Consider the following 26881-nt stretch of genomic DNA (forward strand, 5'->3'; position numbering starts at 1 on the left):
AACCGTTTATACAAAAATGTTTTTTTACTAAAATTGGGACACTATTTCATTTTTCTCCCAAACAAGTGAAAGATTCCTAATTATAACTCCTAAATTAGTTAGCTGTTCACAATGACAATTTACAATGCAGTCCTACCAGTTTACTTGAAACATCCTCCCCACTGTTTATCTGCAGACCCACAAAAACAAACAAACAAACAGGAAATCAGAGCTTCCTTTTTCCAGACGTAACTCAATTCTGTGTTCTATTTCTAAAAGGTAATGCAATTATTCATCATAAAACAGATGACTACACCGAGGATCTGTTCAATTTACAAACAAAACAAGGCACCAAAACAAGTAAAAATAAGTATTTCTGAATTTGAGACTTTTTTTTATTTATTGCACTAAGGAACAGCAGGGCAGTTTCACAATCTCACTTTCTCCTTTGAAAAGGACTGCAGTATCTCTTAAACCCAAGTGTATTTTCACCACTGAACATAATAAATGTAGGTTTGTCCATTTGTTAATAAATTTGTTCTTAGTGTCTCTGCACAGACTTTAAGAAAAAAAAAATCTAAATTCATTCCTTTGTGGACAATTCAACATTTCCTATCACAACAACAAACGCCTGTGATTAAAGCAAGGCTAGTGTTCGGTGAAAATACAGAAGTCTCTGAACCATGCATATACAGGGAAAGATTAACCAGATAGGGGGAAAAAACAGAGAAAAGAAAGAAAAACAGAACTACTGCTTCTGCAATTGTGCCCAGGAATTCAGCTCCTGAGACCGCCATCCCCTACAGGTAACATCGCGAGTCCACGAAGCCCAGCCCAAAGAACCCCGCACAGTGACAAACGCCCGCTCGAAGGCTGTTCCTTATGGAGTGCAAAGTCAGAACTTTTCAAAACCCAGTAATCCTTATACTAATGTACATGTAATTCTTTAATTTCAGTGTCCCAGTAAAATATAAGAAAACAGTCTTTCCACAAGTATAAAATGTGGAAATAGTTTAAAAATAGGGGAGCCATTGTTTTCTAATGCAAATGCAATCATCGGATTCCGTATTTAATCTTGGTGAGACGGCCTCATTGTAAATAATCCATGTTTCATGGCTTTTGCATGCACTTAAATGGAACAAAGCTTGCTGAATGTCTTCTTAAGAGCTCACCAGAACATAAATCATGCTGGAAGGAAAATAAGATAAAAACATTCAGATGCATGATTTTGAAAAAACATTTAATTACACTGTCTTAAGTATTCTCCCGAGGAACAAATCTGCGTGAGCTATGTGGGTTGTGACCGAACATTTTAATTCCACACAAAGTCACAACCACGTGAGGGGCATTGGAAAGGGAGACACAAACAGGGAACAGCCAGATGTGCCCGGACCAAGGGACGCTGTAACGGGGAGTCCTGTAAAAACTCCGTTACTACAGGCTGGAAGCCGCTTCTGGCTTGAAAGAAGCGGAAGAAAGTACAAGGAGGTGGCACTAGGTTTTGTGGCTCCCACCCCTTTTTACTCAAAATGACTCTTCTACCTTTAACTTCGACAAATATTACAGTATTCTTCTATTTATTTTTTTTTTTCAGGGAAGTTGTTATTAGATATATTCCCACGTACAAAATGTCTCTTGTGCACTCAGCCCAACCAAAAAACTACAGACTAACAATGAGATGGAGGATAGAGGAAAAAACTTACCCATATAAGTAGTAAAAAAAAGATAGAAGGTAGAATGCTAATTTGCACCATCCCTCTTTCTGGCAATAGGCTAAGATGTCTGCATTCATGATGGTCGTAGGGTCGTACAGACCGGGGCCGCTCATCACGGGCCTGCTCATGTACCTGGAAGCGACACACAATCAGTTTGCTAATTAGTTTGCTCACGCTGATGGGAGACGCGGGTTCCTGCACCCCACTCACTGCCTGACCGCAGAACTGGACCAGGAATCCCCCCCTCGCAGCCCAGCCAGGTCCATAAGCTCCACGCAGGAGGCTGCCAGCTGCAAAAGCAGCTTTGGGAGCCCCGAAACAAGCAGGGCCATCAGAGAGCTTTTACAGATGGCGCTGCGAGAGCTCACCTCGGCCGCAAACCCGGCTGAAGTCTGGTACACCGCAAGGAAATGGCACCACTTCATAAATTTGGGATGGGATTCCTTTGCAAAGGGTTTAGAGGTGGAGAAGAGACCACAGTGTAACCCCGTGCAGCCTCCAGCCTCTACTCGTTATAAAAGGCATGCTGGGGCCACGCTGAGGGACTACTCGCACAGGTCAGTGTAAAATGACCCTACAGATGTCACAAAAAGCAGGCTCCCTGCACAGCCAGCACTCCGACCCCTCCAGCTCCTGGTGCCCGGACCAGCACAGGGAAGCCAGGCAGGGAAAACTCTTCCACTGGGCTGTGTTTTGAGCGGATCCGCTCCCTCCGGCAGCTCCCTGCGCAGCTGCACAGCAGAGGGAAAGGCGGTGCTCGCGTCTCACTGGTAGGAAGAAGGCAGGGTTGCCACTCCTACTGCTCGTCCACACCCCGACGTGTCGGCCACCATTAATGTGCACGGCACGGCTCTTGCACAGCACAAGAGAATAATGACAATTAAAAAAAAAAAGTGATAAAGCAAAGCGATGGTTCTTATGTTATAGCCACGACGTAAACTTTCTCACTAGCGTATCAAAAAGCATCTTCATTTGCCAAAGACACAGAACACTCAACAGGAAGCACTGCGACAGGAGAATGGGGTACAACTGCCATGAGGACAGATACCAGACTCATCAATATTACCTCCAAATATGATAAGCCAACAAAGGCATATTGAGACCCAGTGTGAGCCACTCTGCTGCACAGAGAAACATAACACAGAAGAATGCATGGATGAGGTACTCTGGAAGTACAAGCTGGAAAAGAAAAAGATGAGTTAGACATTTCGATTACTCAAAGCAAAACGTGTGCTGTTTAATCTATTTTGGAGGTAAGCTATTGCTTAAAAATAATCACTTAAAACAAACGCTAACAAGCTCAAGACTGCAGACGGTGAAAAGAGCAACTAGCAGCATGTGCCTTGCTGTTTTCACCTGGTAATCATAAACCGAGAAGGAAATTTTACCAAATGAAATGCTCAGATAAAGAAATCTTTATTGCTTCTGTTCACTTAAGGGCACTGTTCACAGATTCCTCGCTTTATAAGTGACCTTCATAACACGAGAGATCGTTGAGATATTTCTTCTCATGCAACAGAGAAATATCACCAGGAAACATGCTCCACACAATGGTCGATTGGCAAATAGATCTTTTGGGCTTTCCTACTTTGCAGTTTTGATTTGATACTTGCACATAGGTGGCTGTGCGGATCGAACTACTGCCAAGACGTGGTGCCCTGGGCAGGGCCGCACCGCACCGGGCCGGCAGCACGGCTGCTGAGCACATTGGTGGCCATGGGCACTGCGCTGCCTGCAGCACGGGAGGAACAGCCCCAGCTAAAGGGCGCAGGAGCCAGCTTCGCTCTCCTCCACACGGACCTACTGTGCATGCTTGGTAGCATCATGCTGTCCAGCAGAAGGCTGCAGCGCTGGGTATCGATTCCTGGCAGGTCACAGAAAGCATGAAATGCCGGCTGGGATTAGTGTTATTAACAGGGCTCGCATGGAGAGAGCCGTAGATTAAATGCATGCAGAGAGCCAGCAAAACCTCACACCCACGACAAGACTGAAACTTTCTAAAACAAGTCACCCCGAAGTGGTGTCATTTACTCTTTCATTACACGATTCCGAAGGAAGCAGATGAAGCTTTTGACCTCTCATCTCAGGATCACTACACCATCTCCTCGTGGAAAACTGCATTTCTACCTCAGAGCTTTAAACTCTGGGTAGTAGGACTACTCCGTAGGGTGGCTGCATTGTCGCATCCGTGTTTTGCATTTTTTTCATTCTCTCTAGCCAGACACTTTTTTTAAAGCCCCAAAATAGATTCCTAGAAACCTAAAACCCACCCCCAAACAGACATTCTCACCACCCACTCTGCTACTACATTCTGCTTCTGGAAGCAAGAAGTATCAAAGCAAACTTGCATCAACATCAACACAAATAAGCTGTCATAAAGGAAAGGTTTCAGGTAAATATTTTGTCCAAATCCTTCTTGGTATACTTACCATTCACAACTTGGCAATTTTTTATAGCAGAATAAGAGCCCTACCCAAAACAACGCATTTGGCAGCCTGCTGGGACAGATTTACCAGGTCTGACACCTGCAGTTTATTTCACTACACATCTCAAAACATCTTTGTCTTTATCTTGTTTGTTGTAGCCGACTCCCACAGCAGAATTCCTGTCTTGCAAGCCTGCCACATTTCAGCCTCCCTGCCTGTCCCAAAGAAACTCTGACTTAATCGTATTTGAGCGTGATTTTTATCACCAGGTGAGGGAGGAAGGCTGAGAAGAGCCACTACTGTAGCAGGAGCAGGGAAGAGACAACATCGAGAGCACACTAAGCAGCTGCTATTTCGAGCTAATCTTTCTCTGAGGCACCAATTCCTACCGGGATTTTTGATTCTTTTCCCAGAAAAGCACCTCGGTGTGTTCATCCAGCGACCCTTTACCAGGTGCCTGCAGGAGCCTGGATCTTAGCTCCACTTCCAGCAGCTGACCTAGTGCCAGGAGAGCAGCCAGCACCCATTTATCCATCTCTTTCAGCTCACCCAGCTGTCGTATCAATGAACTCCGCATGCAGGTGGGTTAGCGGAAGGTTAATACTTGCTGTAAACATGCGCGTTAGAGTACTCGGAAGTCTGTGACAAGATCATGATGCATAAATGCCATGAGGATTTGCCTTCCCCCACGCCGTAGCAGAAATGACTGTAGAACAGACCAAGCAAGGGAAACTGTTAGATGCTCAGCTCGGCAGGCATCGGCCCTCTCTGCGATGCCATCGCCTCCTCGCCCCCTCTTGCTGTCGATTTGTGCCTAACAAACCTCCCCCGCTATTTTAAATTCATTTTCCATTTGCATGATTTCCTTCACTCTCTAAAGCACGAGGAGGAAGTCCAGGCCGTGCTGCCCGGGCACACTGATTCAGTCTGGGCACGCCAAGCCAAAACCAAAATCAGGAGAAATGGGCAAAAAAAAATAAATCTGTGTTATCAAACTGTGTGCTCTTTAACAAGCTCCCCTTTTATTATCGGCCTGGTACAGATGCAAGCAAATAGTTTGCCTCGAATGCTTTTCACAAACCCAGGAGCGTCAGAGTTGCATCCAAGAGAGGACACCGAGACATCCCTGAGGCTGGAACATAAAACAAAGATGTGAAGGCAAGGCCTGGCACCTTGTGCTGGCCGAAATCCTCAAGCAGGAGCAGAATTTATGCAGCCAGTGCTTAAAAATGACTGGCCTCTTGTCTTCCCAGGCTTTAATAAATGGTGCTGGGGAAGCGCCCTTTGTCTCTGTCCGAAGCTGACCCGCAGGATGCGCGTACCGGGCATGTAACAGTTTTCCCCGCTTCCCCGCAAGCCAAATCGTTTTTGCACAAGGTATGGAAGGGGATTCATGGAGCTGCCGGAACCCGGCGGACAAGTCAGAAGCGGATGGGCAGGCAAGAGAAACGAGACGCCTGAGGGGTGTTAACAACCATCCTAACAACACGGCCCCAAAAACATCGAACCGAGCAGCGGTACACACCTTTAACGCAATTTTGACTCTTTTAATCTTTTTGACCTTTTCAACTGTCTTTTGTGCCGAAAAGGGTGGAAAGCAGATTGAAAGAGCGTTAGTAGGAGGGCGGGGGGGGGGAAAAACCACCAGCAGGCAGAAAATTCGGTACGAGCCGAGGGGGCCGCGCGATCCCCGCGCTACTTACGGGGTTGAGCGTGTTGCACTGGTCGATGGGGTTCTTGTAGTCCGTCTTCAGCTCGTCAAACGCGATGATCTGCAAGGAGAGAAGGGACACGGCGGTCAGAGGGGGTTCGGCGGGGCCGGCGGGGCAGGGCGCCGGGCCGCGGGGGCACTCACGTGCCAGATGGCGAAGAAGATGAGCGCGGCGGTGAGCAGCAGCGCCAGCATGTAGCAGAACGCCGCGAACGTGAAGGCCATGGCGGGGCCGGGACGGGCCGCGCCGCGCCGCGACTGGGGCCGGGCGCCAGCGCTCGCCGCCGGGAGGGAGCCCGCGGAGCACGCAGCGACCCCTGCTGGGGGCCGCCGGCAGCGCCCAGGGGAGGGAGGGGAGGGGAAAGGAGGGAAGGGAAGGGAGGGGACGGGAGGTGGGGACGGGGGGGGGGGGGTGGCGCGGCACGGGCGGGGCTGGGGCCGCTCGGGTCCGGTCCTGTCCCCTGCCTTTCTCCCTCTTTTTCTTCTTTTTCTTCTTCTTTTTCTTTCCTCTTATATTCTTTCCTTTATCGTTTTTTCTTTCTTTCATTTATTTCTTACTTTTCTATTTTCTTTCTTTTTTTTTTTTTTAATTTTCTGCTTCTTTCTTCTTATTTTTTCTTTTTATTTTTTTACTTTTTTTTTCATTTTCTTTTCCTTTACTTTTTTTTCTTCTCTTTTTTCTTCTATTTTCTTTTCTTCTCTTTTATTTTCTTTCCTTTTCTTTTTTCTCTTCTTTCCTCTTCTAGTTTTTCTTTCCTTCTTCTTTGTTTTATTTTTTATTTTCATTTTTTCTCTTTAATTTTTTCATTTTTTACTTTTCTATTTCTATTTTCTTATTTTCCTTCTTTTTATTTTCATTTTTTCTTCTTTTTATCTATTATTTATTTTTTTCCTTTCCTTTTTTCCTTTATTTACCTTTCCTTTGCTTTTCATTTTCTATTTTCTTTCTTTTTTTGTTTCTTTTTTCTTTTTTCTTTTCTATTTTCTTTCTTTTTTGTTTTTATTTTCTTCTTTCTTTTCCTTCTTTTCTTTATTTTTCATTTATTTATTATTTATTTTATTGTATTTATTTATTATTTATTATTTTATTGTATTTATTTATTATTCATTTATTATTCATTTATTTATTATTTATATTTTATTCTTTTTCCTTTCCGATAACTACACCGAAGCCAAAGAACAAGGCGATGGCAGTAACATCCAGTTTGAAAATGGAATTTGGCCCAAAGGTCGAGGCAAAGAGCCTTTCCTTTTCAGGTGGAAAGGGATGGGGCAGCACCAGGGGCCAACTGACGTGGTGCCATCCCCACATCCCCAGTGGGACCCGGCAAGCAGAGGTACGGCTGCAGACAAGGGGGATGCCAGGCGTGCCTTAGGATGAAATGCTTGGGAACAGGCTCCAATCGTGCCCAGGAAAGGAGGAACGCCAGCTCTTGCTATCCAATCAATGCATTCTGAAAGGAAACAGCAAGAAGCTAAGAAAACAAATAGTTTAAGGAGAAGCTCAACTAATTCTCTTCCACAGCTTCACATAAAAGTCCTTCCAGTTTTGAGCAGGAATACTTTGCAATAAAGCAAACCTGCAACCATTGCTTCCAGACACATTGTGCAAATAACGAATCCCATAAAATTAGCAGCAGCCAAATGGCAAATAATATTTCCTGGTGACATTTGCCAAAAAGCTTTACACACCATTAACTGAGTCTCACAACGAGCAATCAGCAGGAGCTTCGTTTCCTCCAGCGCAGTAAGAGGGGACCCCGCAGCACCGGAGCTGCTGCAGACGTGAGGCTGATCCCCACAAAGCCTCATCCTTGAGCCGTTCCCACGCAGGGAGTAGTGCCGTTAGGACCCACAAAACTTTGATGTAACCCCCAGAAAACAGTTTTAAAAGTGAACCGCAGCAGATGCACAGGAAAGGGGAAGAGCTGGGAGCACAGGGCGCCCCGCAGCCCTCGAGCTGCCCCGGTGACCACAGAAATCCATCCGTTTACTTGAAAAGGTGCCTGGAGATCGTGGCCTTCACAGGATCCTGTTTCAGGTGCCTGGAGCCCCCTGGCTAGGCCAGGTCCTGCAGAACCAGAGATGTTTTGGCACCAGGTCTCTTCATACAGCCCATGAGGGAGATGTGGCTCACCACGAGTCCCGCTAGAAGCCAGCAGGCTCACCCATCACACAGGACACACAACTAAGCAGAGGAACCCCCGTAGGATGCTGCCAAGCTGCTGCATGTCAGGGAGCACCCAGGACCACCACCACGGAGCTGCCAGCAGCCTCGGGCTGTTTGAACAGAGCTGCAGCAGAGAGGTTTCCTTCACGGCACTCCAGACACAGCAGATGCTCACGATTCGGGATATACGATCCAGGGTAGGTGAAGCACAAGAGCAGAAGAGGTAAACAAACTGTTCTGCACCTGAATAAGCAGCAGCGCTGCTGTGTTGCTGATGATGTTCTGGGTTCGTGCACAACAGAATGTTTTACCACGGACGTGTAGCAGCAGAAATATCAGGGTGTGTCAGTCACGTATTTGTATTTGCAATTAACGCCGGTTCTGCCTCGAGGAATGCACCGTTTTGTTACCTCTAATGCTTGCATGCCATTCATCTGCAATTACCGTATCAGGAAAAATGGAAGGCAGTAATTCTGTACCACAAAGATTTTTGTTCATTGCAGGAGTTCTTGAACTAGAGAGTGTCCTTGTAGGGTAATAAAAAATGAAATGAAATGCAAATTCTGTAGAAAATGACCTAATCGCTTCTCATTTCATACATTTATTTGGGATCTCAAGTCACCCAACTATCTGCTCAGAATTCTCTCTGATTGAACTTTCTCGAGTCCTCCTCCTTGCACAAATCATAAAACAGCCAAAAAATCAATACAAGAAAGACAGTGGAGATCTGGAGGTGGCCTACAGCTTTTAATGCACTTTCCTCTTAGTCTGGACTCATCGAGTTTAATCCTGATTGGAATCCCAAGGGAAAATGTCAGTGTCTGTTCGCCTCATCTTAAATCCCTCTAAAGCACTTGCTGCTGCCAGAAAACAGCCACATAATCAGTCACAATTCCGTGCTACAGTCTGTTCATAAGGAAGATTTAACTGAAGAAAGAAGACTCTGGCAGGTCATGACTATAGAGAGCCGTGATGGAAAGTTACAGAGCAATTTCTTTGAATTATCAGGGTAGTAATTCATGAGTTAGCCATGTTCTTCAACACCACAAATAACATTTCTGGAAAAATAGTCACTTTGCAGTTACAGAAGAAGAATCTACTGCTATTGAACTCAGTAACAGAAACGGTGCTGGCTTCAATAGATTTAAACTTCACTTACCAGGTACATAGGAGAGAAAAATATTTCTCTACAATTTAGAAGAGACTCTCCGAGTACCTCTAACGCAGTGTGGCAGAGGTCACGTTTCTGCACACCTTTTATGTACACGTGAGAAGCAAAAGTACACAATCTCTGCTCTCACTTACCTCATTTATGCTCCATCAGACATCAGGATGTAGGATGCTGGTTCACTGCTCAATCTGATCGGCAGGATGAAAAGGTCCCTGGACTTGTGAGTGCACCAACTTCCCTTCCTGGGCAAACTTCCTTTCCTGTTGTGATAACGAACTCTTTAGAATAGCTCATTAAACTCTACCATTATGTATGTGACCACATTAATTAATGTTATAAATTCCTTTGTATATGAAACTAAGTCTCAAGAGAAACAAGAATTACATTTAAAGCTCAATTTCAACACAGAGATGCTGCCAGGCATCTCACCACGTCTCATTGTGGAACCCACTTGTGGCCTCAATCCCTCCAACATTTGCTGTCAGATGGCAACACTTTTCCTTTAAAAGGCCAAATAATAAATGTCCTTTCAACAAGGTGCTTTGTTTTGCTCTTGTTTTAGAGAGCTCCTGTTAACAGCAGGATCTGTGCAACTCAGAGCCCATGGCATAATATCAGCGCATGGCTGGGCAAAGGGACCAATAACTGCTTTTTTATTTTTCCCAAGAACTGTTTCCTAACGTGTTTTGGGATTTAGCTGCTCATTAACAAATTGAGAGGAAATTTCCAGACATTCTGCATTAGCCTGGCTCTAGCAGTGATGACTTTGAAAATCCCATCCTCAGTCCACAGCTTTAAATTCTGATCCAAATAAAATGCTGCTATTTCAGGCTGAGTAAGGAGAAGCTGAAACCATAGGCTTGGAATTTTAAGATGGCATCACACCTGGCATGTAATGGGAACAAATCCCCCTTTGTAAATTGCTCCACTGCTAATTGTTTTAGTAGAGCACAGTCACTGCTGGTGGTAAGACTGTACCCAGGTAGTCAGGCGGCTGCTCACTGAGGCAATGAGGCATTCACTCCTCCAGATGTAACGTCACCACTGCCTCTGCCCAAATGCAGAAAGATTCATCAAGCAGCCAGAAGATGCAGCCTGGTTATCAGAATGTCACAGTTCCCCCAGAAAACTCCTGCAGTCCCAGCAGGCGTGCAGCAGGCTTGAAAATTTGGGAGGGAGAACAAAGAGTCAGCGTGGGACACGGGAGACTTTGGTCTCTGTCCTCCCACAGGCATCCCACGTGGCCTCGGGTACAGCACCTTCAGGCCCAGGGTGTGTTTACACGCTTCAATCACACTAAGGAGGATTTCCAAAAGCCTTCGTCTACATCTAAAGTCTTCTAAAAGTCTTGCATTTGATCTCCCCAGCTGTATTGGTATTACCAAATCAGCTCGAGGCCCTACCAGCGCTAGAAACCCACCCCCTCTGCTCGTTCAGAAGCTTTTGGGCTGCCCTGTGCCGTTCTCCTGCTGAGGATCGGCAGCAGTGCTCCCATCAGCAGCCTCAGGCAGCAGCAGCAGGGAGGGGCGGCTGACTCACGCTCCACGTCTGCCTCTCCAGTCCACGTGGACAAGGTCACGGAGCCAGGAACTTCACGATCTTGTGACTGAACTGCAGCAAGGAGACCAACAGCGGCACCGGCACAGGAATGAAGGCACAGAAGCTCTGTAAAAGGACAATGCTCTGCTTCACCTCGCAGCCAGGAAAAGGAGGCTCGTGTCAGCCTGTCCCTACAGCCCTTGGAAAGGGGACATCTAAGGAAAAAGGGTTGCTGAGCGAGCGCATCTATTTTATTTTTGTTCTTTCACGAACACAGCTGCACAATTTGTTTTGTACTTCCGAAGCAAGCAACTGCACTTTCACAGCTGGGGGTAGGGTATAAATATTGTCTCTAGCTGATCCCTTGATCCGGCCCTCCTGGCTGAATTAATCACATTCACAAATCAATCCGGGATTTGCTGCTGTCAGAGCAGATGGCCAGGCGGGCACGTTCTTCTTCCAATTATCCAGCAGCATTTTCCAGCGGCGGATATTTAAAATTAGACCTTTTTCTGAAGAAATGCTAAACCTCTCCTGTTCCTTTTTCAGCTCAATGAGGGCACTGACCCCTAACTTTCTGCTCCAGTTCTGCCCTCCCAGCCTTTAGTCCATGTATAGGATCGCTGGCGCCCCTTTCCCTTTCAACTGAATATTTTCTGCCCCATTTTCTTCCTGTCTTCTGTAGGAAAGAGGTGACAACAGCAGATGCTGTACGGCGTGGGGATCTCAAGGCTGCATTATGTTAATTGTAGAGGCAAATACTACAGGAAAGGGAAGAGAAGCTGCATTCATGCTACCAGCAGCCTTCCATGGCATGGACCAGCAGGAACGGCGACCAGCGCGCCTTTCACAAAGCCCTGATGGGACTTCCCCACCACAGCAGTAAATTTGCCATGAAAGACAGTCCCGCTGCTTTCCCAGCGCTCACATCTGTTCTGCATTCAGTGTCTTTCTGGCTGATAATTGCTCTCCTCTCCTCTCTGTCTCCTGCTGAGGAACTGCTAGAGCTGTCAGAGGCATTTGGGCTGAGCTCCATCACGTTCAGCACGAGATGCCTCACTTCCCACCAAAGGTGAAGGAGGTTAACTGAGAGGATGTTTGCTGTCCCCGAAAGAATGAAACATTAGAAAATAACCCAGAGGAAACAATCCCCCTGGGGTGTCACAAATCCAACCACGCCGATTTACTACATCTATGCAAATGTATTAAAATCATCTCCTTTGCTTCATGGGTCCAGTAGAGAGACACAGAACCTGGCCAGATCAAGCCACGGCTGCAGAAGATGCTGCATATCCACAGCCCTGTCCCCAGAGGATCACAGAGCCTCGGTATCACCAAAAGGAAGAGCAGATAGGGAAGGAAGCCTGAGGGGGGAGCGGTGGCCAAGTTTACACAGCTGTAAATACAGCTTCACATGCCAGCAGCGTCCTAACCATGACCAGGGAACATTCGCTGCTTTGTATTTCGGTGTTTTCCCTCACTGTTTTCCACAAAATGAAAATGGAGTGTTAGGACAAAAATGGAGGTAGGTAACTGCTCGGCCCTATGGCCGACATTTCAGTGCCCTGATATCCAAATGTATATTCACTGGAGAAATCAGAAGCTAAGTCCAGGGTTCCTTGTGCTTCGGAACTGATGTGTTCATTAAAACATAGCTGGAAATGAGGTTCCCAAAGCCTCATATGCAGCACAATTCAAGCTGTGTGTCTTGCACAACGGCCCGGATAGAGGTTGCCAGCTCCCCAAGACTGACTGTTTATTTTGAGAACCAGAACCCCTTCTTTCACGCACACCCACATGCAGCATGGCAGGACCTTCATCCGTCAGGAGATGGCGATTTTTGGGAAGCCAGGTTGTATTGGAGCCCACAGGGAACGGGGAACAGTAGGCACACACACTCACAGGACCCTCTGACCCTTTCCAGTGCCAGGAGACTGACGTACACGAGCAGCAATTACCCCAGCTCCTCCAGAACCGACTGCATTTCTCTTCCTGCCTGCCTTACCCCCGAAGGCCATGCCAAGATCTCAGCAAACACCCTAGGCCCGGGTCAGCCACCTATTCACACACCTGGAAGAGAAAGCACAAGCTGTGTATGATATTCTTGCTACACACACATTGCACATTTGTACCATTGCACAGGAATTTCCCATTTGTTCCCTATTCCCTTCTCTAGCTTTTACTTCAAGAAGCACCCAACTGATGCTTTCATACAACTATCACGAGTCAATGACCTTCCCTGAACGAGAGCAGCTGCCCTCCAGCTCATATCCCGAGACCTTCCTGTAATTCATTGTAGTCAGCTTTTTTTCCCCAACTATTTTGATCATTTAGTCTCAGCAAGCTATCTCCTCATTTATTAATTAACCATACTCAACAGACAACAGAACGGAACTGCCCAGGTGACCTCTCTCTACTGCGAGACCTTTTTATTCCTATCCTTCTTTCTTTCTTCCCTTTAATCAAGCGTTATTCTTGAGAGCCATTCTTTTCCCACAGCAGCTCAGCCACTTGCTTAGAACTTTTTGGCAACAGATTTTGCTGCGACACACTCGGGTGACCAAGAAGCCCTTCAAGAGGCAGATGCACTGTAGCAGGTGTGCATCCAACTTCACAGCTGCTAGATTCACACAGGGCTGCCCACACCCGAGGGAGAAAGGGGTTCCTTCTATCACATTTAACCCGTGGCCCATTAATTCTGTTCTTCAGCATTGGCAGGAACAATGCCAGCTATTGGGGCTGAATTCCTTGCATCATCTTTTAATAGCTTGTTGATTTTTTTTTTTTTTTTTAAACTAAGTAGGAAAAAATCTCCAAGAATCAAGAAAAAAAACAGTAAGAACGAGGAAAGGGAATACTTCAGTCAACTTAACCTAGTGGTCTCTCAGGCAGGAAAGAGATGAGCCAACAAGTGAAAGAAGGAAGAGGTACAACTGAGTTCCTTTGTCTCCTTCAGGCCATGGGGTCTCCTTGACAAATCCTGTAGCTGCCCTGTCCTCCCCCCTCCTGCCACCCTTCATCACAGGTGGAAAGAGGAATCCTTACATGCAGAAGAGCCACAGAGGAAGCATATTTAAGACCAGAGACCACGCTACAAGTTCAAAGCAAACTCCAGGAAGCTGAGGAGAAGCATCACGCCTAATAGCATTGACCCCTCCCCACACACGCCTGTGCTTGATGTGCTACTTTGCAATTAAAACAGTGAGACAGAACCTCTTAATTAAACATTTTATTTAAACCAATACAAGCACCATGCTTAGCAAAAAAAAAAAAAAAAAAGATTTGGTTTAAAGTAAACATGCAAGGTGAACTAGCAGAGACTAAACAGCATATGGAAGTTGTACTGGTTACTGATAGCTTCATGGAATTGTCGAGTTCCCAAGACTGGCCACAAACCCGCACCGTTTACCACCTGCAGCACTGGTGCCAACCCTGACACGTCACATCGAGTCTGGATCACGTAGCAAAAGCAAGAGTTTCACTTCTTGTGTCCCATTACGCAGCCATTTCACAGCTACTAGATGGATGTATCAATGTTGCTTAAAATGTCTTTTGAGCACACCGAAGCTAGGGACAGTCAGCATCCCTTGCTTTTGCCCGTTTGACTCAGACCCCTGGTTTCAGTTTAACATTGTTTCTGGACCATTTTACAGTTAAAGGTACAAAAAAATGGGATCTTGGTACAAATGCTTAAGATGCTCCTTTGGAGAAGTGGAATGGTGTCAACACCCGCATTGCCTCTTCTAATAAATTGGAACAGCATTCATGATTCTAGAAACACACTTAAACCGTCAAACATCAGCATTTAAACTTCGTTAAAAAATATTTGAACAGTACAAGTTCATTTTATTGGATTTCCATGCAAACTCATGCTTCAGTTCAGCTTACCATCAATTAACAGGATTGCAAGAGCTGTATCCCAGCCAGCTATTCGATATTTATCACAAAACAAGTTTATTGTGGCAAGTCTCTCTTTGTGAAAGACCTTTACATTTAACTCTGGGCCAAGGATTTTATGGCCAACTCACTAACTCCTGAAAAATAGGAGTTCACCATGGAAAATGCTGACTCTCAGACCTTTAGCTACAAAGGCTCCCATAAATGGCATCATAATTTGTTGCTTGAACCCTCTTTAGAGATCTGAAAATTCAAGACAAGCGTCTTCAGAGACAGGCAACTCAATAGGAAAGCACAGTCAGAACGCACTGGCCTTCTGAACACAGACACATCTGCCTCCTGCTGCTCTTAGGTGAGCAGCAGTAAGAAAAACACACTTCTACGGATAAGGTGGGGAAAATATGAAAACAAATATTTGTGCCGGACGGATTTGGGTATAATTGATGTCTTTGTTTAACCAAGTATTAGCACTATCTATATCTCAAGGGCCTAGGACAGAAAGCAGCAGAGAGTTGTGCCAAAGCACTGCTTTAGAAACAAGGAAGCCACAAACAAGCCTAGAATAGCAAACATCCTCTGCACACTCATTCTTCAAGTACCTGCAGCTGCTTCCTCACTTCCCCAGCTCAGAGAAGGGAAGGAGGCACAGCTACCAAGCAAGGCTGTTCGATTAATACTGGTGGGCTGAGCAGCGTCAACATCGTCTCCCACACAAACGTGGGCTTTAGCACTCCCAACAGGATTTGGTGGCTTTCTACCAGACTCGAGGGGCAGCACCCAGGGCAGAAAGTCCTTAAGCGGAGGCACCAAGCACACACAAAGTGAATGGCAAAGAAGAACTCTGACTGAAGACTTCCAGCACGTGGACATCATCTTTAGTAGCATTTTGCTTGGCAGAAGGGGGAGGGATCCAGAGATGCAGAGCCAGGCTCACCCATCTGACTGCAGCAGCTCCTTCCTCCTCCTCCAGAGAGAGGCCCCTTTACAGCCACTGTTGTTGAGACCTGTGCAAGCAGCAGTTGGATGCTGGCAGCCCCCCAGTGTACAAAGTACAATGGCAGAGATTATTAATCCAGTTTTCCCACTGAAAATCAAGCTGAACGTTGCAAGTGGTAGCTTCCCCTCACCCACCCTGTACTTTGATATGCCTTACCTTTAGCACAATGCTAAGGGAACGAGATTTTTGCTGTTTCAAGACTGAGACTGTGACTAACATCCCTTTTAAGCCAGTCTTACTTCTACAATGTTCATCAAAAAAGTAATTTTTTATTGATCTCTAGTACAGAAAGACCGAGCAACAGTTTCATAATCAACATTTTGTGTCCAGGGAAATGAAATGTTTTTTTTCCAGTTCAATACGTTAAGAGAAATTTAATTTTAATTACAAGCATTTCCTTCCAGCACTGAAAGATCAATTTAATTGAATCATCCTAGCATGTATTTTGAAGAGCTCCTCTCAAGTCAGATTTGTATACAAATAAATGAGCAGTAACATCAAACTAAGAAGAGAGATACCAACACTGAGGACCCCTGCAAATAAATTCCTTGTGATCTTACAGGAATTAGTGTTAAAACCGCTAACACAACATATGTTTACAAACAAAAAATAGACCTCCTTTCAGCAAAGGTTTCACAGCATGAAATACTGGCCTCCAAATTTAACACTGCATTCCTTCTCACCAAAGAAATTTGTTAGGGCAGCTGTATTTTAAGGTGTGTTATCAACAGGAAGCTGCTCTTACGCAGATTCTTGTTCAGTAGCACAACAAACACTCATGAGCAAGATAGTGAGATACTGTCACGAGTACTCCTTTTGCCACTGCATTGGCTGAACGTGATGTCCCCTATCAGACAACTATTCTACTCATTATAAAACAGACCTGTAAAAAGACTCGTCATTTATAAAAGTTAAATACTATATTCACATTAGAATCTTTACTGTTTCAAAGAGATGAACCGTAAGTAAATGAAAATCAAATCACCACTTATGCAAAAGCTTCACTTGGAATGTACTTTTGACCAACAAGCAGTTAAGAAAGTTAGAGACTGTCATTAAAATACTCAAAAAGCTCTGTGTGGCCAACTTCTGTAACAAAAAGAGATATAAATCATTCAGTATCATGAAAAGCTTTAACCTCCCAGACTCCTACAAATGGAGCAGATGACTGAAATTTCAAGGAAAATGAGGTTAGCTTTTGTTTTACAGATGTCAACTGCAACACTAGGCACTAGGAAAAAATGTTACTTGGATTCTTTAACAAAGATTTTACCAAATTCGTAATAAGTGGCAGTGTAAAATTCTCAAGTCATTTTAAAGCTAACAAATTAAAGGCACACAGTATTAACAGGTGTTCGTATAAGAGGAAATGAGCAGAGGTAAACTTCTTAACAGTGTCATATGCGCAAGACATCTGGTATGAAAGCAACCAGAGTTGTAATTCAGCCCTTAGTTATCTTCTAGTTCCTGCAAGACTGCATTAGCATGAGAACTGGACAAAGCTTTGCCCTGAAATTTAGTTAAGATTGACTCAGTCAGCTGAGGAATTACTGGAATGACAAAAATTAGTTCTGAGAACTTGAGAAATTTCATATGGACTCAATGAAGGGATAAATGGATGGGTTTGCTGTACAAGGGTTTTGTCTTTTTAATACTAACTGCTTCCAGGGAATAGTTTCCAAAATTGAGAAGACATTAGGTCAAAAATTCTGACGAGTAAGTGACAGTACATGATTTTTGCATATAAATGGCTAGTATACCTCATTAGGATGCATCTGTAGCTCAGAAAAGTTAGCGTCAGCTTCCAAATTATGGTTGTATATAGCTATAAATCCCGAACTGAACGATTTTAGTTATAGAAATATTAGTCACAAGAGTGCAAAAGGATTCCCTGCAGAGAAGTATTCCCTTTTAACAGGTACACATAAGGAAACACCTGCAAAGATTTGTTACTTCAAGGAGACAGACCTGCTATTCTTTGCACAAACTTTGCACAAGAGATGTACTGCAGGAAACAGATGTAAATACAGTGCATTTTTAGATGTAAGTATTCATGTCTGGTTCCAGTATTATCAGGATGGTACATAAATACTTATTACAGAGGTTTTCTTAATGGAAGAAGCCAAGTTTCTCACGCAGCCATTCTTCAGTTAGGTCTTCTGTATTTCTTATTTCAAATACCTAAACAAAATTGTGTCACGTAAATATTTGACGTGCTGGTACTTCAAAAGGATAAGCATACAAAGCAATCAAGAGCTTTCCACACAAGTTGTCTGAGCTGTAATAAACCAGTAACCAAGTTAAAGAGTTTCCACTTGTTTTCTTGCATGAATGGATTATTAGACTAATGTAACATCAGTTGAAAATATACTAAGCAGAAAATAGACTAAGCAGCCAGGAATATTAGTAACTTGACAAGTTAAAAATTCTGCAGCTCCTGTTTCTAGACATCATTCTTGTTGTTTAAAAATATATCTGAGAACAGCACATTTACTACATTTTAAAGTTGCTCTGAAATCGCACCACCTCATACATAGTCTTCTTTAAATATCTAAGCAAGAGGATTGTCTATTTGAACAAAAATGAATTTAACCTCCAGGCTGAATTAAGCCTAAAGTTTTGAAAGCATTCTCAGTACAAGACAGTTACTTTTTCTATGAGTTACAGTAAAATCATAGCATCCAGCAACATGTTTGCTATATAAGAAGCAAGGCTGGGAAACCTCAGAATAGAAGGCTCATAAACAGCACCAACCTAACGCTTTGTGCTTATCTTAAACTTTTAACACGGCCTTGAAACAAAAAAAAAACAAGACCAAGGAAGCCAATAAATTCCTTATGCTCCATGTGGGCAAGTGACTTCAGTTCTGATTTTAATAGCCTTGATGAGAGGGTAGGTAAATTCTGTATTGCTAAAAGGAGCCTTGGAGATGCCCACAAGCAGGTAATCTTTTCAGAAGAGTCCAGCAAGTAAAATCCACAGGTCTTCAAGAATGTTCTCCTACACAATGAAAGCAGTAAAATACTTTCCTCTAGTCTACTGTTCCTGTTTTGACAACACTGAAAATAATCGATTTACTGCTGAAATAGGTTTATTTATCCTGGTAAGTTTATAGAGTACATAGCTGTAAAAAAGCACATTTAAGCCAGCTGACCAGATGGCTTTTTGCAGGACTCTCAAAACAAGCTTCTCAGGGAACCTGCTGTTTGGAACAAGCTCATAGCTAGTCCTGCCTACAGTCATTTTACCATTTTAATCCTCTTCACGAAAGAATTCAGGATTTGTATCATTTTCCAGCTCTGATGGACTGGGCTCTGGACACTGCTCCTTGTATTCAGGCAGTAATGCTACCAATTAATGCTGACTTTTTAAGTAAAAGATTTAGGGCAGGGCAGGGTGTGAGGGGAACAAAATTCCACGTTATAGACATGGAACAGCTTAATAGAAGCCAAGCTAATATGCAAGCCACAGAGGAAAATAACAGGCCTTAGCTCACATGCAGAAATAACACCAGGAAGAAGTCACGGCATTAGCTAGAGTGAAGCAAGGCTCAGTGATGGAAGGAATAAAGCACATTTAAAGAGCAAGTGAACACCCTGAACTGGAGACAGGCTAGGACCAGCACCAGAAGGAAAATAATCATGGACTTCTGTGCCCACTGAGGCTTTCATTCAAAAGTACTTCAGACCAAACCAATTCTCCCACTTGACAAGCGGTAGCCACTCCAACACAGCTAGTCCCCAGGCTTTTGCCTTCCCATTAAGTCTTCCTCCTCACTCACCAGAACCAACTGCCTGTCTCCTCCCGAAATTCTTCTCCCTTTCTTTCAGATGTTGGAGTTCTCAGACCTTAAAAAGGTTTCCTTGGGGCTGTAGGTATACTACTTCTGCCTCAGCTTCTGCTTCCCTCCCATTTACTCCTGTCAACTTAGTCTAACTTTAAAAAGAGAGGGCTTTCTTACGAGGTACAAGAGGTAGATGTTCACAGTTGTGCTTTTGCCCTAATGCGCATTTCTAATGGGATGTTAAAGTACTCAGTCAAGGAAGACTGAAAGGGAATGGTGTTGATGGGGAATTGTGAAATCATTTCACACTATGAAAAGCCTGAAGCGACCATTTAATCTATTTAGTTTTATTGGTCAGAACTAAAATTTTGAGAAAACCAGGTGCCAATAGTAGAGGAGGCAAACACAGGAGCATTTAGAATTGTTCAGCACTTGCCACTTGTTATATACTCTGATGGCTATAGTCTGTAAACATGCAAACCCATAGACCATGCAGCAAAACTAGTCCACAGAATTCTAAGGCTTCAGTGTATACTGCTCATTAACATACTGCTTCCCCACAGTGAAGTTATCTCTTACTAAATGACATTTCAGTTACACAGCTACTTTTTGGAACGTCGTTCTTCCTGTCCCCTAAAAATCCAGAAATCCCCAAATATGCTGCTATTTTCAGTCTTCCCAAAACTGATTTTATTCGCTTTAATTACAAGGTCTCATAACATCCTTGTTTTGATTTCAAGCAAGACACAAAGCAGCTTCTGCAATATGCATGTAGAGGAGGGACAGTTACTTCAACTAGTCAAGCATACCTTAGTGAGTTCAGCTGTCTGTACAAGCTTATTCTTGCTCCCCGCATACATCATCTGCTGTTCAGGCTTACATCCTGTAGTTGTGTGGGGAGAAAAAAAAAAGAGTGCTTGGTTATTTCAACTGTAATATCTCAGAAGATTTCAAAAAAATCCAGACTGAAAGCTGAATTAGGCCACTTTTTCATTCAGGAAAGTGACCTAATTCTTAATGTACAGTATCAGCCTTGCTCATACTTTCATATTTGGCACTTGAAAAGCATTTCCTGACAGCATAGTTACACAGGTTCAATTGGTGGTCTCAACACACATCTGTATTTCTGCTTAGAAACATCAAATATTGCAGCAAATAGAATCACAGTTCAGAACAAAACAGCCAGCAAAGCAGTAATTCCCACTGCTGCAGTAGCGTGCTGATTACATTACATCCAATTCTTTGCCATCCTGCTATTTCTGGAAGATTCCCAAGGCTCTGCTAGTTATACTCCTATGGATCTTTACAGCATATGCCTTTGAGCTAAAATCGCACTAAGAACAAACCCAGGCAGTTTGAATGTTGTCTTTTCCCCCCAAATTTCAGCCACAATTGAAGGTAACTGGCTGCTCACGAGTCCTAGCTAATGGTTCATTGTTTCTGACTGCAGTATCAGTCTAACACCTAGCTTACTGTACAGGAAATTTTTTGAAACAGAAAACCTTGAGAAAAGATTTTCTTTTCTTTAGAAGCTTCTCATTTAGAAGTTTCTAGGTACAAGCGTACTTATAAGTTTTATATCCCATAAAGAACATTGCCTCAGTTATCTTTTTTTAAAGTACTAGAGGTTTGCTTGCCTGCTTTGCTATTGCCAAGCCTCCCAGGAAGCTTCTTACTGCTGCCCTAAGTCACAAAACATCTGTCCTTCTGGAGAGAAATAACACTCAATACATCCAAAGATGCTCCAGTAACCACAGAAGTTGCTATTAGCTGCCTGGCTACCCTAGTTCTGAGTGCTGAAGGGTAACACAATGCAGGTTATCTCCTGGAGGATCATGAGGATAATCCACTGAGAGCAGCGAGCTGCCCTGTGACGATTCAGAACACACAGGGAAGCCACAGGAGCAATTCAGCTCTGTAAGTGCAAAGCAAGTCACAGGTTCTCTGGCTCCTATTAAAACTGCACAGCTCTCTGTGCATCTGCAGCTGTGACAATCCTTTACACAGCACAGTGCTGCTGAGTTGCTGCCCATCACATACAGATCCTCTAAGAAATCCTTTTCACCTCCACCCTAACCCTTTTACATTGTCCCAGTCCTCTCACAAGTAGACGCAGGCTCCCCCGAAGGAGAGGAATTGCCTCCCGCCTAGTTGCTGACATCCCAAGACGGACAGAGGTGTCCAAAAGCCTTCAGAAACAGAGGTGCCATCTTCTAGCTCTCTCCTCTCTCATTTCCTGAGCTCAGTCTGGTCATATTTTGACACCTCCGCAAGATTTGAGGGGAAGCCAACAGGAAACACATGAGGCTACATCTACACGAACAGATGCAGAGCACTCCAGGCTCCTTTCACTTACAGGAAAACGCTGCTGAACACGCCGCTGAGATCACAGCGGGCACATTTAGATGCACCGTTTGGAGAGCGATGCAGGAAAGTAACATTTCTGTTCAGCCTTCAGAAACGGAAGAGAAAGGATCTCTTCTATCCCCCTTACCAAGTCCCTTATGGCACCTTGATTCCAGCACTGGCATAAACTCAGACATCTGAAGCATTACTTGAGCATTAAGCACTTCGATCGCAAAGAACACCCCCAAATTGACAGCACATAGCAGCTACCATTCAATATTCACTCACCAACTGGACTGGAGAAGATAAAGCACAGCGGGTAGGAAACTCTTCCATCTTCATGCTGATACTTGTAACTATACACAATAAATGTTTTTTCTGAGGTTAAAGAAACTAGGAAAACAATTGTTTTGTTAGGATATAATCCTCAATGAGCAGAGCCTGAGGCAGGCACAACTAAGTCACGCGCTCCAGATGCCTCAATTTTGCTAATTAGTCTCAGTGTCTTTTATTTTCACTTCCATATTTGACTTCCAGAATTGGCCCCGCCTGTTTTTACCAACTTCTACTGCAGCTGGGGGGAAAAGGTCATCTTTGTACTACTGCTGCACATCAGAAAGCTAAAATCACCCCTTCATTACAAGTTTTCCTACCCTAGCTTTGTGAAAAGGCTTCCCACACCCACCACTAAGTTCCTGGATTTCTTTGCAGACCAAGCACTTCATCGTTTCAGGTGTTTTGGTAAATTTGACCTCAAGTTTTAGCTCAGATTCCTGCTTTACAGCCTCCTACTGCACCGTGGTCATGAAAGGAAAGATTCAGAACAGCACCTGGCACATGGCCAGCCACCTTCTAAGGATACTGGATGGGGATATTTTCTTTGCTTGTAACTTAAGGACCCCTCTTACTTCACCTAGTTATAAAGAATAATTTACTTCTCCCCTTGCTCTTCTCCCTTCCTGCATCCCCCACCCTCCCACCTCTTTTATTAGTACATGCACGTGATTTAGGGAAGAATCCCTACAGGACTCCCAAGCGCAGTAACCGCAGCAAAACAGCAAGGGGCACGTGCTGAGATTGTAGCAAAAGGGATCCTACACTGGCAGTTGTCTGTAAGTAGCAACATACGAAACTGGCACAATTTACTCACTTCTTGACATTAACAGCAGCATGGCTTCACTTCCCCAAATGTTACAGAGCATGGTTTAAAAGGAAATAAAGTCTTGGGAAAGGCTTAACTGTATCGGTCATTGCTTGAGTAAGTCTTTAAGTGGGACAACCAGCCAGTGCATCGTGAGAACTGATCCCTAGGATACCTCACAGATAAAATATTACTGAAGGCTCGCTACAGGCAAGCATTGGCCTAAAAAGGTGAAGTCCAACTTTGAACGTCTTGAACAGCTTCCAGGAGTAAGCCAAACACCAGCAGCACAAGAAGGATATCGAGGTTGTCTCTCGGGCAGTTCATCCTTTAGCTCATCAGGAGAAATACCCTGGTAACGTTAAACAAAAGAAATATTTGAACAAATTAACTTGCACTTGAGGGTGTAACTGAAGGCTAAAGCAGAAGAGTGGGATAGCGAAACACCTGTAAGTTAGATACACATCTATGGTTTAACTGATAACGATCTCTCGTACAAGTTACTAGAGCAGTTTAGGAAAGCTTGCCTGCTAAGAAATCCCTATGACTAAGCACAGAATTAATGTTAGCATGAATAATCATTCCTATTTTAGGCATAATGAGTTTAGAAAACATTTTGGCTCTGGCTCGATGCGCTGGCAGCTACTGTGGTTTTCTTACTCTAGCATTAAACAGAAGTAAGCAAGCACACCCAAAAAAGTACCCGTTAAAATCCGCTACATAAAAGGTGCTTTTGAAAAACTGCTCCTTGTGCAAGCAGAGAGTCCCCATCCTGTTCAAACACTGCATTCATTTCTACATTGTAGGGAGTAAGAGCTGCGGTTAATGCTCAAATCCCTTGCAAGGATTTCATTTTGCCCTACGTACCATTAAGAAACACTACCCACTGGGCTGACCTTATTATGCCACCTATCAAATTTAGGATCTGCAGAGGATTAGCAACCCTAGCCTCTAATTGATGGCAGACCAGTTCGAAGCCACATATGCAGATCCACAGAGAAATGCTGCAGAGCGCTCTTCCAAAAGCCAGCAGGTGCCAAAGGTGCCTTTTTCCTACAGAGTCGTACAAGAACAGCTCTAAAATAACTTATCTTCTGCGCCATTAATCAAATCCATTGTTTCTGTGCAGTCCCACTATTAATAGTGCTGTGCTTTACATGCAGAGTGACCATGCATTTAAATAAGCTCATGACCCAAATTAGATTAAGAGTTTGATAACAATTTGAAACTAAGGCAGTACCTTAGAGACAACAATACATTGCAGGCTGAAGATACTCTTATTTACAATTCATTTAACAAACCTCATGCTCCTCATCCAGTACCACCAACTGCTTATCCTTGTCGATTTTCACTACAAATCAAAACAAAACACAGATCAACTTTCAACTGATTTATACAACGCATGCATAAAGCTTTTTAACACACACACAAGCACGTTCCTCATCTGCTCTGTTTCTTCAGTTCCTAACCCAAGGCTTCACAACATCCCTGAAGGCACAAGCAGTACGGTCTAAGGCTGTTCACCGCAATAAGTTTTTTTCAAATTACAAAAACAAGCATTAAACCCTCCTACTTAAAGGCTAGGAAATTTATGAACTGAAAGTGACCATGCCCTGACATTTTTTTGCTATCATTTTACAGCCAGACATGGACTCTGAGCCACAGCTAGCTACAAAAACTCTGCTAAGAGCAGACGAAGCCAAGCCTTCCCTCCTTAAAACTGTGTTTTTCTACTGTTAAAATTACAGGCAGAATGGAAGGTACTGAAATTCATAGCAGTAATAGTCTCCTGGATCACGTTTACCTGTTACAGCAACAAAATTACACAGGAAGGAAGAGAAGATTTTCTGCAAAATCTTGCAGCTTTGGCCAGTTGTGTTTTAAACTTACTTATAATGGCAGCATTGTTGGTTTCTTTACGAAACCGGAATTTTCTCAGTTTCTCCACCAGGTCTTCAGCAACATCACAAACCACCAGAGATTCACTCTACAAAAGGGAAACGGCAGAGGAGAGGGACTGATAAGGGAAATCTTTCTAGTAACACTGAAAAAAAATAACCCTATGTCATCCACATCTGCCCACAGTTCTTATGAGGTGGAACTACAAGCACTTGTCTAAAGTTTCCGAACACATACTTAAACCAGAAAAACCATGCATGAAGGCAAGTTTTAAGAACAAAAAGCTGCTTATCTGTTCTTTTATCTGTCCTCAAAGCCACAAGGTTAGTTATAAAATTTGTAGCTACTCCTGAAGCGGGATGTTTTTGTTTTTAGATCAGGGATTCCTGTTTCTGATAGATAGTTCTTAGAAGCAAAAAAAAATGTTATTTCAGGACTTCACTTGTGAAATAAACCATAAGGAAGCCTTGCCAGTAAACTGATTAAAGTAATGTAAGCATTTAAAGAAATAGGAACTACTGCTGACATTTCAGAAGACAGATCATTGTCAAGGGCCACTGTTTTTTTACCCAAAAAGCATTAACTGAACTTTTCAGATTTACACACACAACACATTTAAGACACTTCTGCCAAAAAGCCGTGGGTTTTTTTTCCTCGAGCCCAACTTTTCAGCAGCAATGCCCAGAGAAGGCTCCAGCAGTCTCCCCGCTGGGGATGGGGAAGGAAGCGAGGGTTTCACAAGCAGGTTATCTCCCATTGCACACGCAATCTCCTCGCCTGCACCGAGCCAGCCCCTGCCATTTCCTGAGCAGCATTTCACACACACACCATCATCACCTCAGCTACGAGCTGGCCTGACGAGGTAAAAACGATTTCCCACCTCCAGCTTGCTCCTGTCGGTGTCTTTGTAAATTTATTACCGTATTAAGACTTTTCCTGACAGAACAGCTGTACCTCGAGGCGTTTTTAGCGAAGGGACTTGCCGGGTTACCACACAACCCCTCCTGAGGTGTCCCAGCACAGCTGAGGTACCACAACCCGGGCGCTATTTCACCCCTTCAGTTTTCCCTGCTTTTATCCGACCACCACACTCCTTCCCCCCGATACCGGCTGGGAGGAGGCAGCTCTCCTTCCCCCCGCCCCCAAACCCCTCGCAGATATCCCACTTTTGGCGTTATTCCCCAAAAACCTGCGCCCCCCCCCCCCCCCCCCCAGCCCCGCCGCGCTGTCCCCTCACAGAGCGCCCCCTCCCTCCCTCCCCTCAGGCGGCGCGCGCCCCCCTCACCATCTTGCGCGCGCGCCGCCAACGGAAACCGCCGCCTCTCCCCCCCAACCCCGTACTGCGCCTGCGCCGCCGAGGCCACGCCCCTCCTCTCTTAGCCCCGCCCTCCGCCTCCCAGCCAATCAGCGCGAAGGCTCGCGGCCCGCGGGGGAGGGAGGGGCACTCCGTTGTCATGGAGACCAAGCCCCGCCCCCTCCCTGTTGTCATGGCAACGAGGCCCCGCCCACCCCGCGGTATCCTAGCAACGGGGCGGGGCCGTGTGCAACCGGCCTGAGGCTTCCCTCAGGAGCGGGCCCCGCCGCTGTGGGACAAATTTTGGGGTGGGAAGGGCTGAGAAACCCCAAACCTGCGGGATCCGGCCAGCCCCGGGCAGGGCGTCGCCATAAAGGCCGCTGAGGTCCCTCAGTGAGCTCAAAGTTTTGCCCCTTTGCCGAAATAAGGGGGAAAATCCATGGAGAAATGACACAGCCGTGAAAAAACCGCCCTGGGGTGGGGTTTCCACCTGAATAAGGAGCAAAAAATTCAAACGTGAGGCAGGAGTGAGGCTCAGTGCGGTCTGCAGCTCAGGAAACTTCTTGTTTGTACGAGCTGAGCGTGGTTCTGGACGTGAACCAGGACTCGGAGCTGGCAGACCGCGAGCCCCAGCGCCTCATCTCCCATAACAGGCATCAGGCAGGGAGCCGGGGGAAATATCTGCTTTTTGTCACCCTGCTGAGACCTTCAGCTGCCGTAAGGCTGACTCCTCAGACCTCCCACAGCACCAGGAGTTAAAAGGGCCATCCTTTAACCGCCTGCAAAGTTATAAGCTATAAGTGAAAGACACC

General features: G+C 44.8%; 2 protein-coding genes and 1 long non-coding RNA gene across 6 annotated transcripts; 1 reads left to right on the plus strand and 2 right to left on the minus strand.

Moving 5' to 3' along the window:
- Positions 1–346: 346 nt before the first annotated feature.
- CNIH1 (cornichon family member 1) lies at positions 347–6158 on the minus strand. The gene is made up of 5 exons (XM_068682316.1): positions 5976–6158; positions 5824–5892; positions 2761–2873; positions 1683–1826; positions 347–1167 (listed from the first exon to the last, which is right to left on the minus strand). Exons 1-5 carry the CDS (start codon positions 6054–6056, stop codon positions 1140–1142), a joined length of 435 nt encoding a protein of 144 aa, XP_068538417.1. The 5' UTR covers positions 6057–6158; the 3' UTR covers positions 347–1139.
- Positions 4943–8656, plus strand: LOC137856700 (uncharacterized). The gene is made up of 2 exons (XR_011096719.1): positions 4943–5637; positions 7004–8656. It is a non-coding gene; the product is annotated as an uncharacterized lncRNA (long non-coding RNA).
- Positions 7092–26184, minus strand: GMFB (glia maturation factor beta). Of its 4 annotated transcripts, XM_068682312.1 has the most exons (8): positions 26061–26184; positions 24767–24863; positions 24178–24227; positions 23177–23228; positions 22024–22104; positions 20199–20272; positions 9307–9432; positions 7157–7285 (listed from the first exon to the last, which is right to left on the minus strand). In XM_068682312.1, exons 1-7 carry the CDS (start codon positions 26061–26063, stop codon positions 9349–9351), a joined length of 441 nt encoding a protein of 146 aa, XP_068538413.1. In that variant the 5' UTR covers positions 26064–26184; the 3' UTR covers positions 7157–7285; positions 9307–9348. The 4 variants fall into 4 exon arrangements, with proteins under 4 accessions (XP_068538415.1, XP_068538413.1, XP_068538416.1 ...); XM_068682314.1 differs by lacking the exon at positions 9307–9432 and having other exon boundaries at positions 7092–7285; XM_068682315.1 differs by lacking the exons at positions 7157–7285; positions 9307–9432 and adding an exon at positions 12530–12781.
- Positions 26185–26881: the final 697 nt, after the last annotated feature.

The sequence above is a fragment of the Anas acuta genome, chromosome 5 (genome assembly GCF_963932015.1).
Source record: "Anas acuta chromosome 5, bAnaAcu1.1, whole genome shotgun sequence".
Classification (NCBI taxonomy): Eukaryota; Metazoa; Chordata; class Aves; order Anseriformes; family Anatidae; genus Anas; species Anas acuta.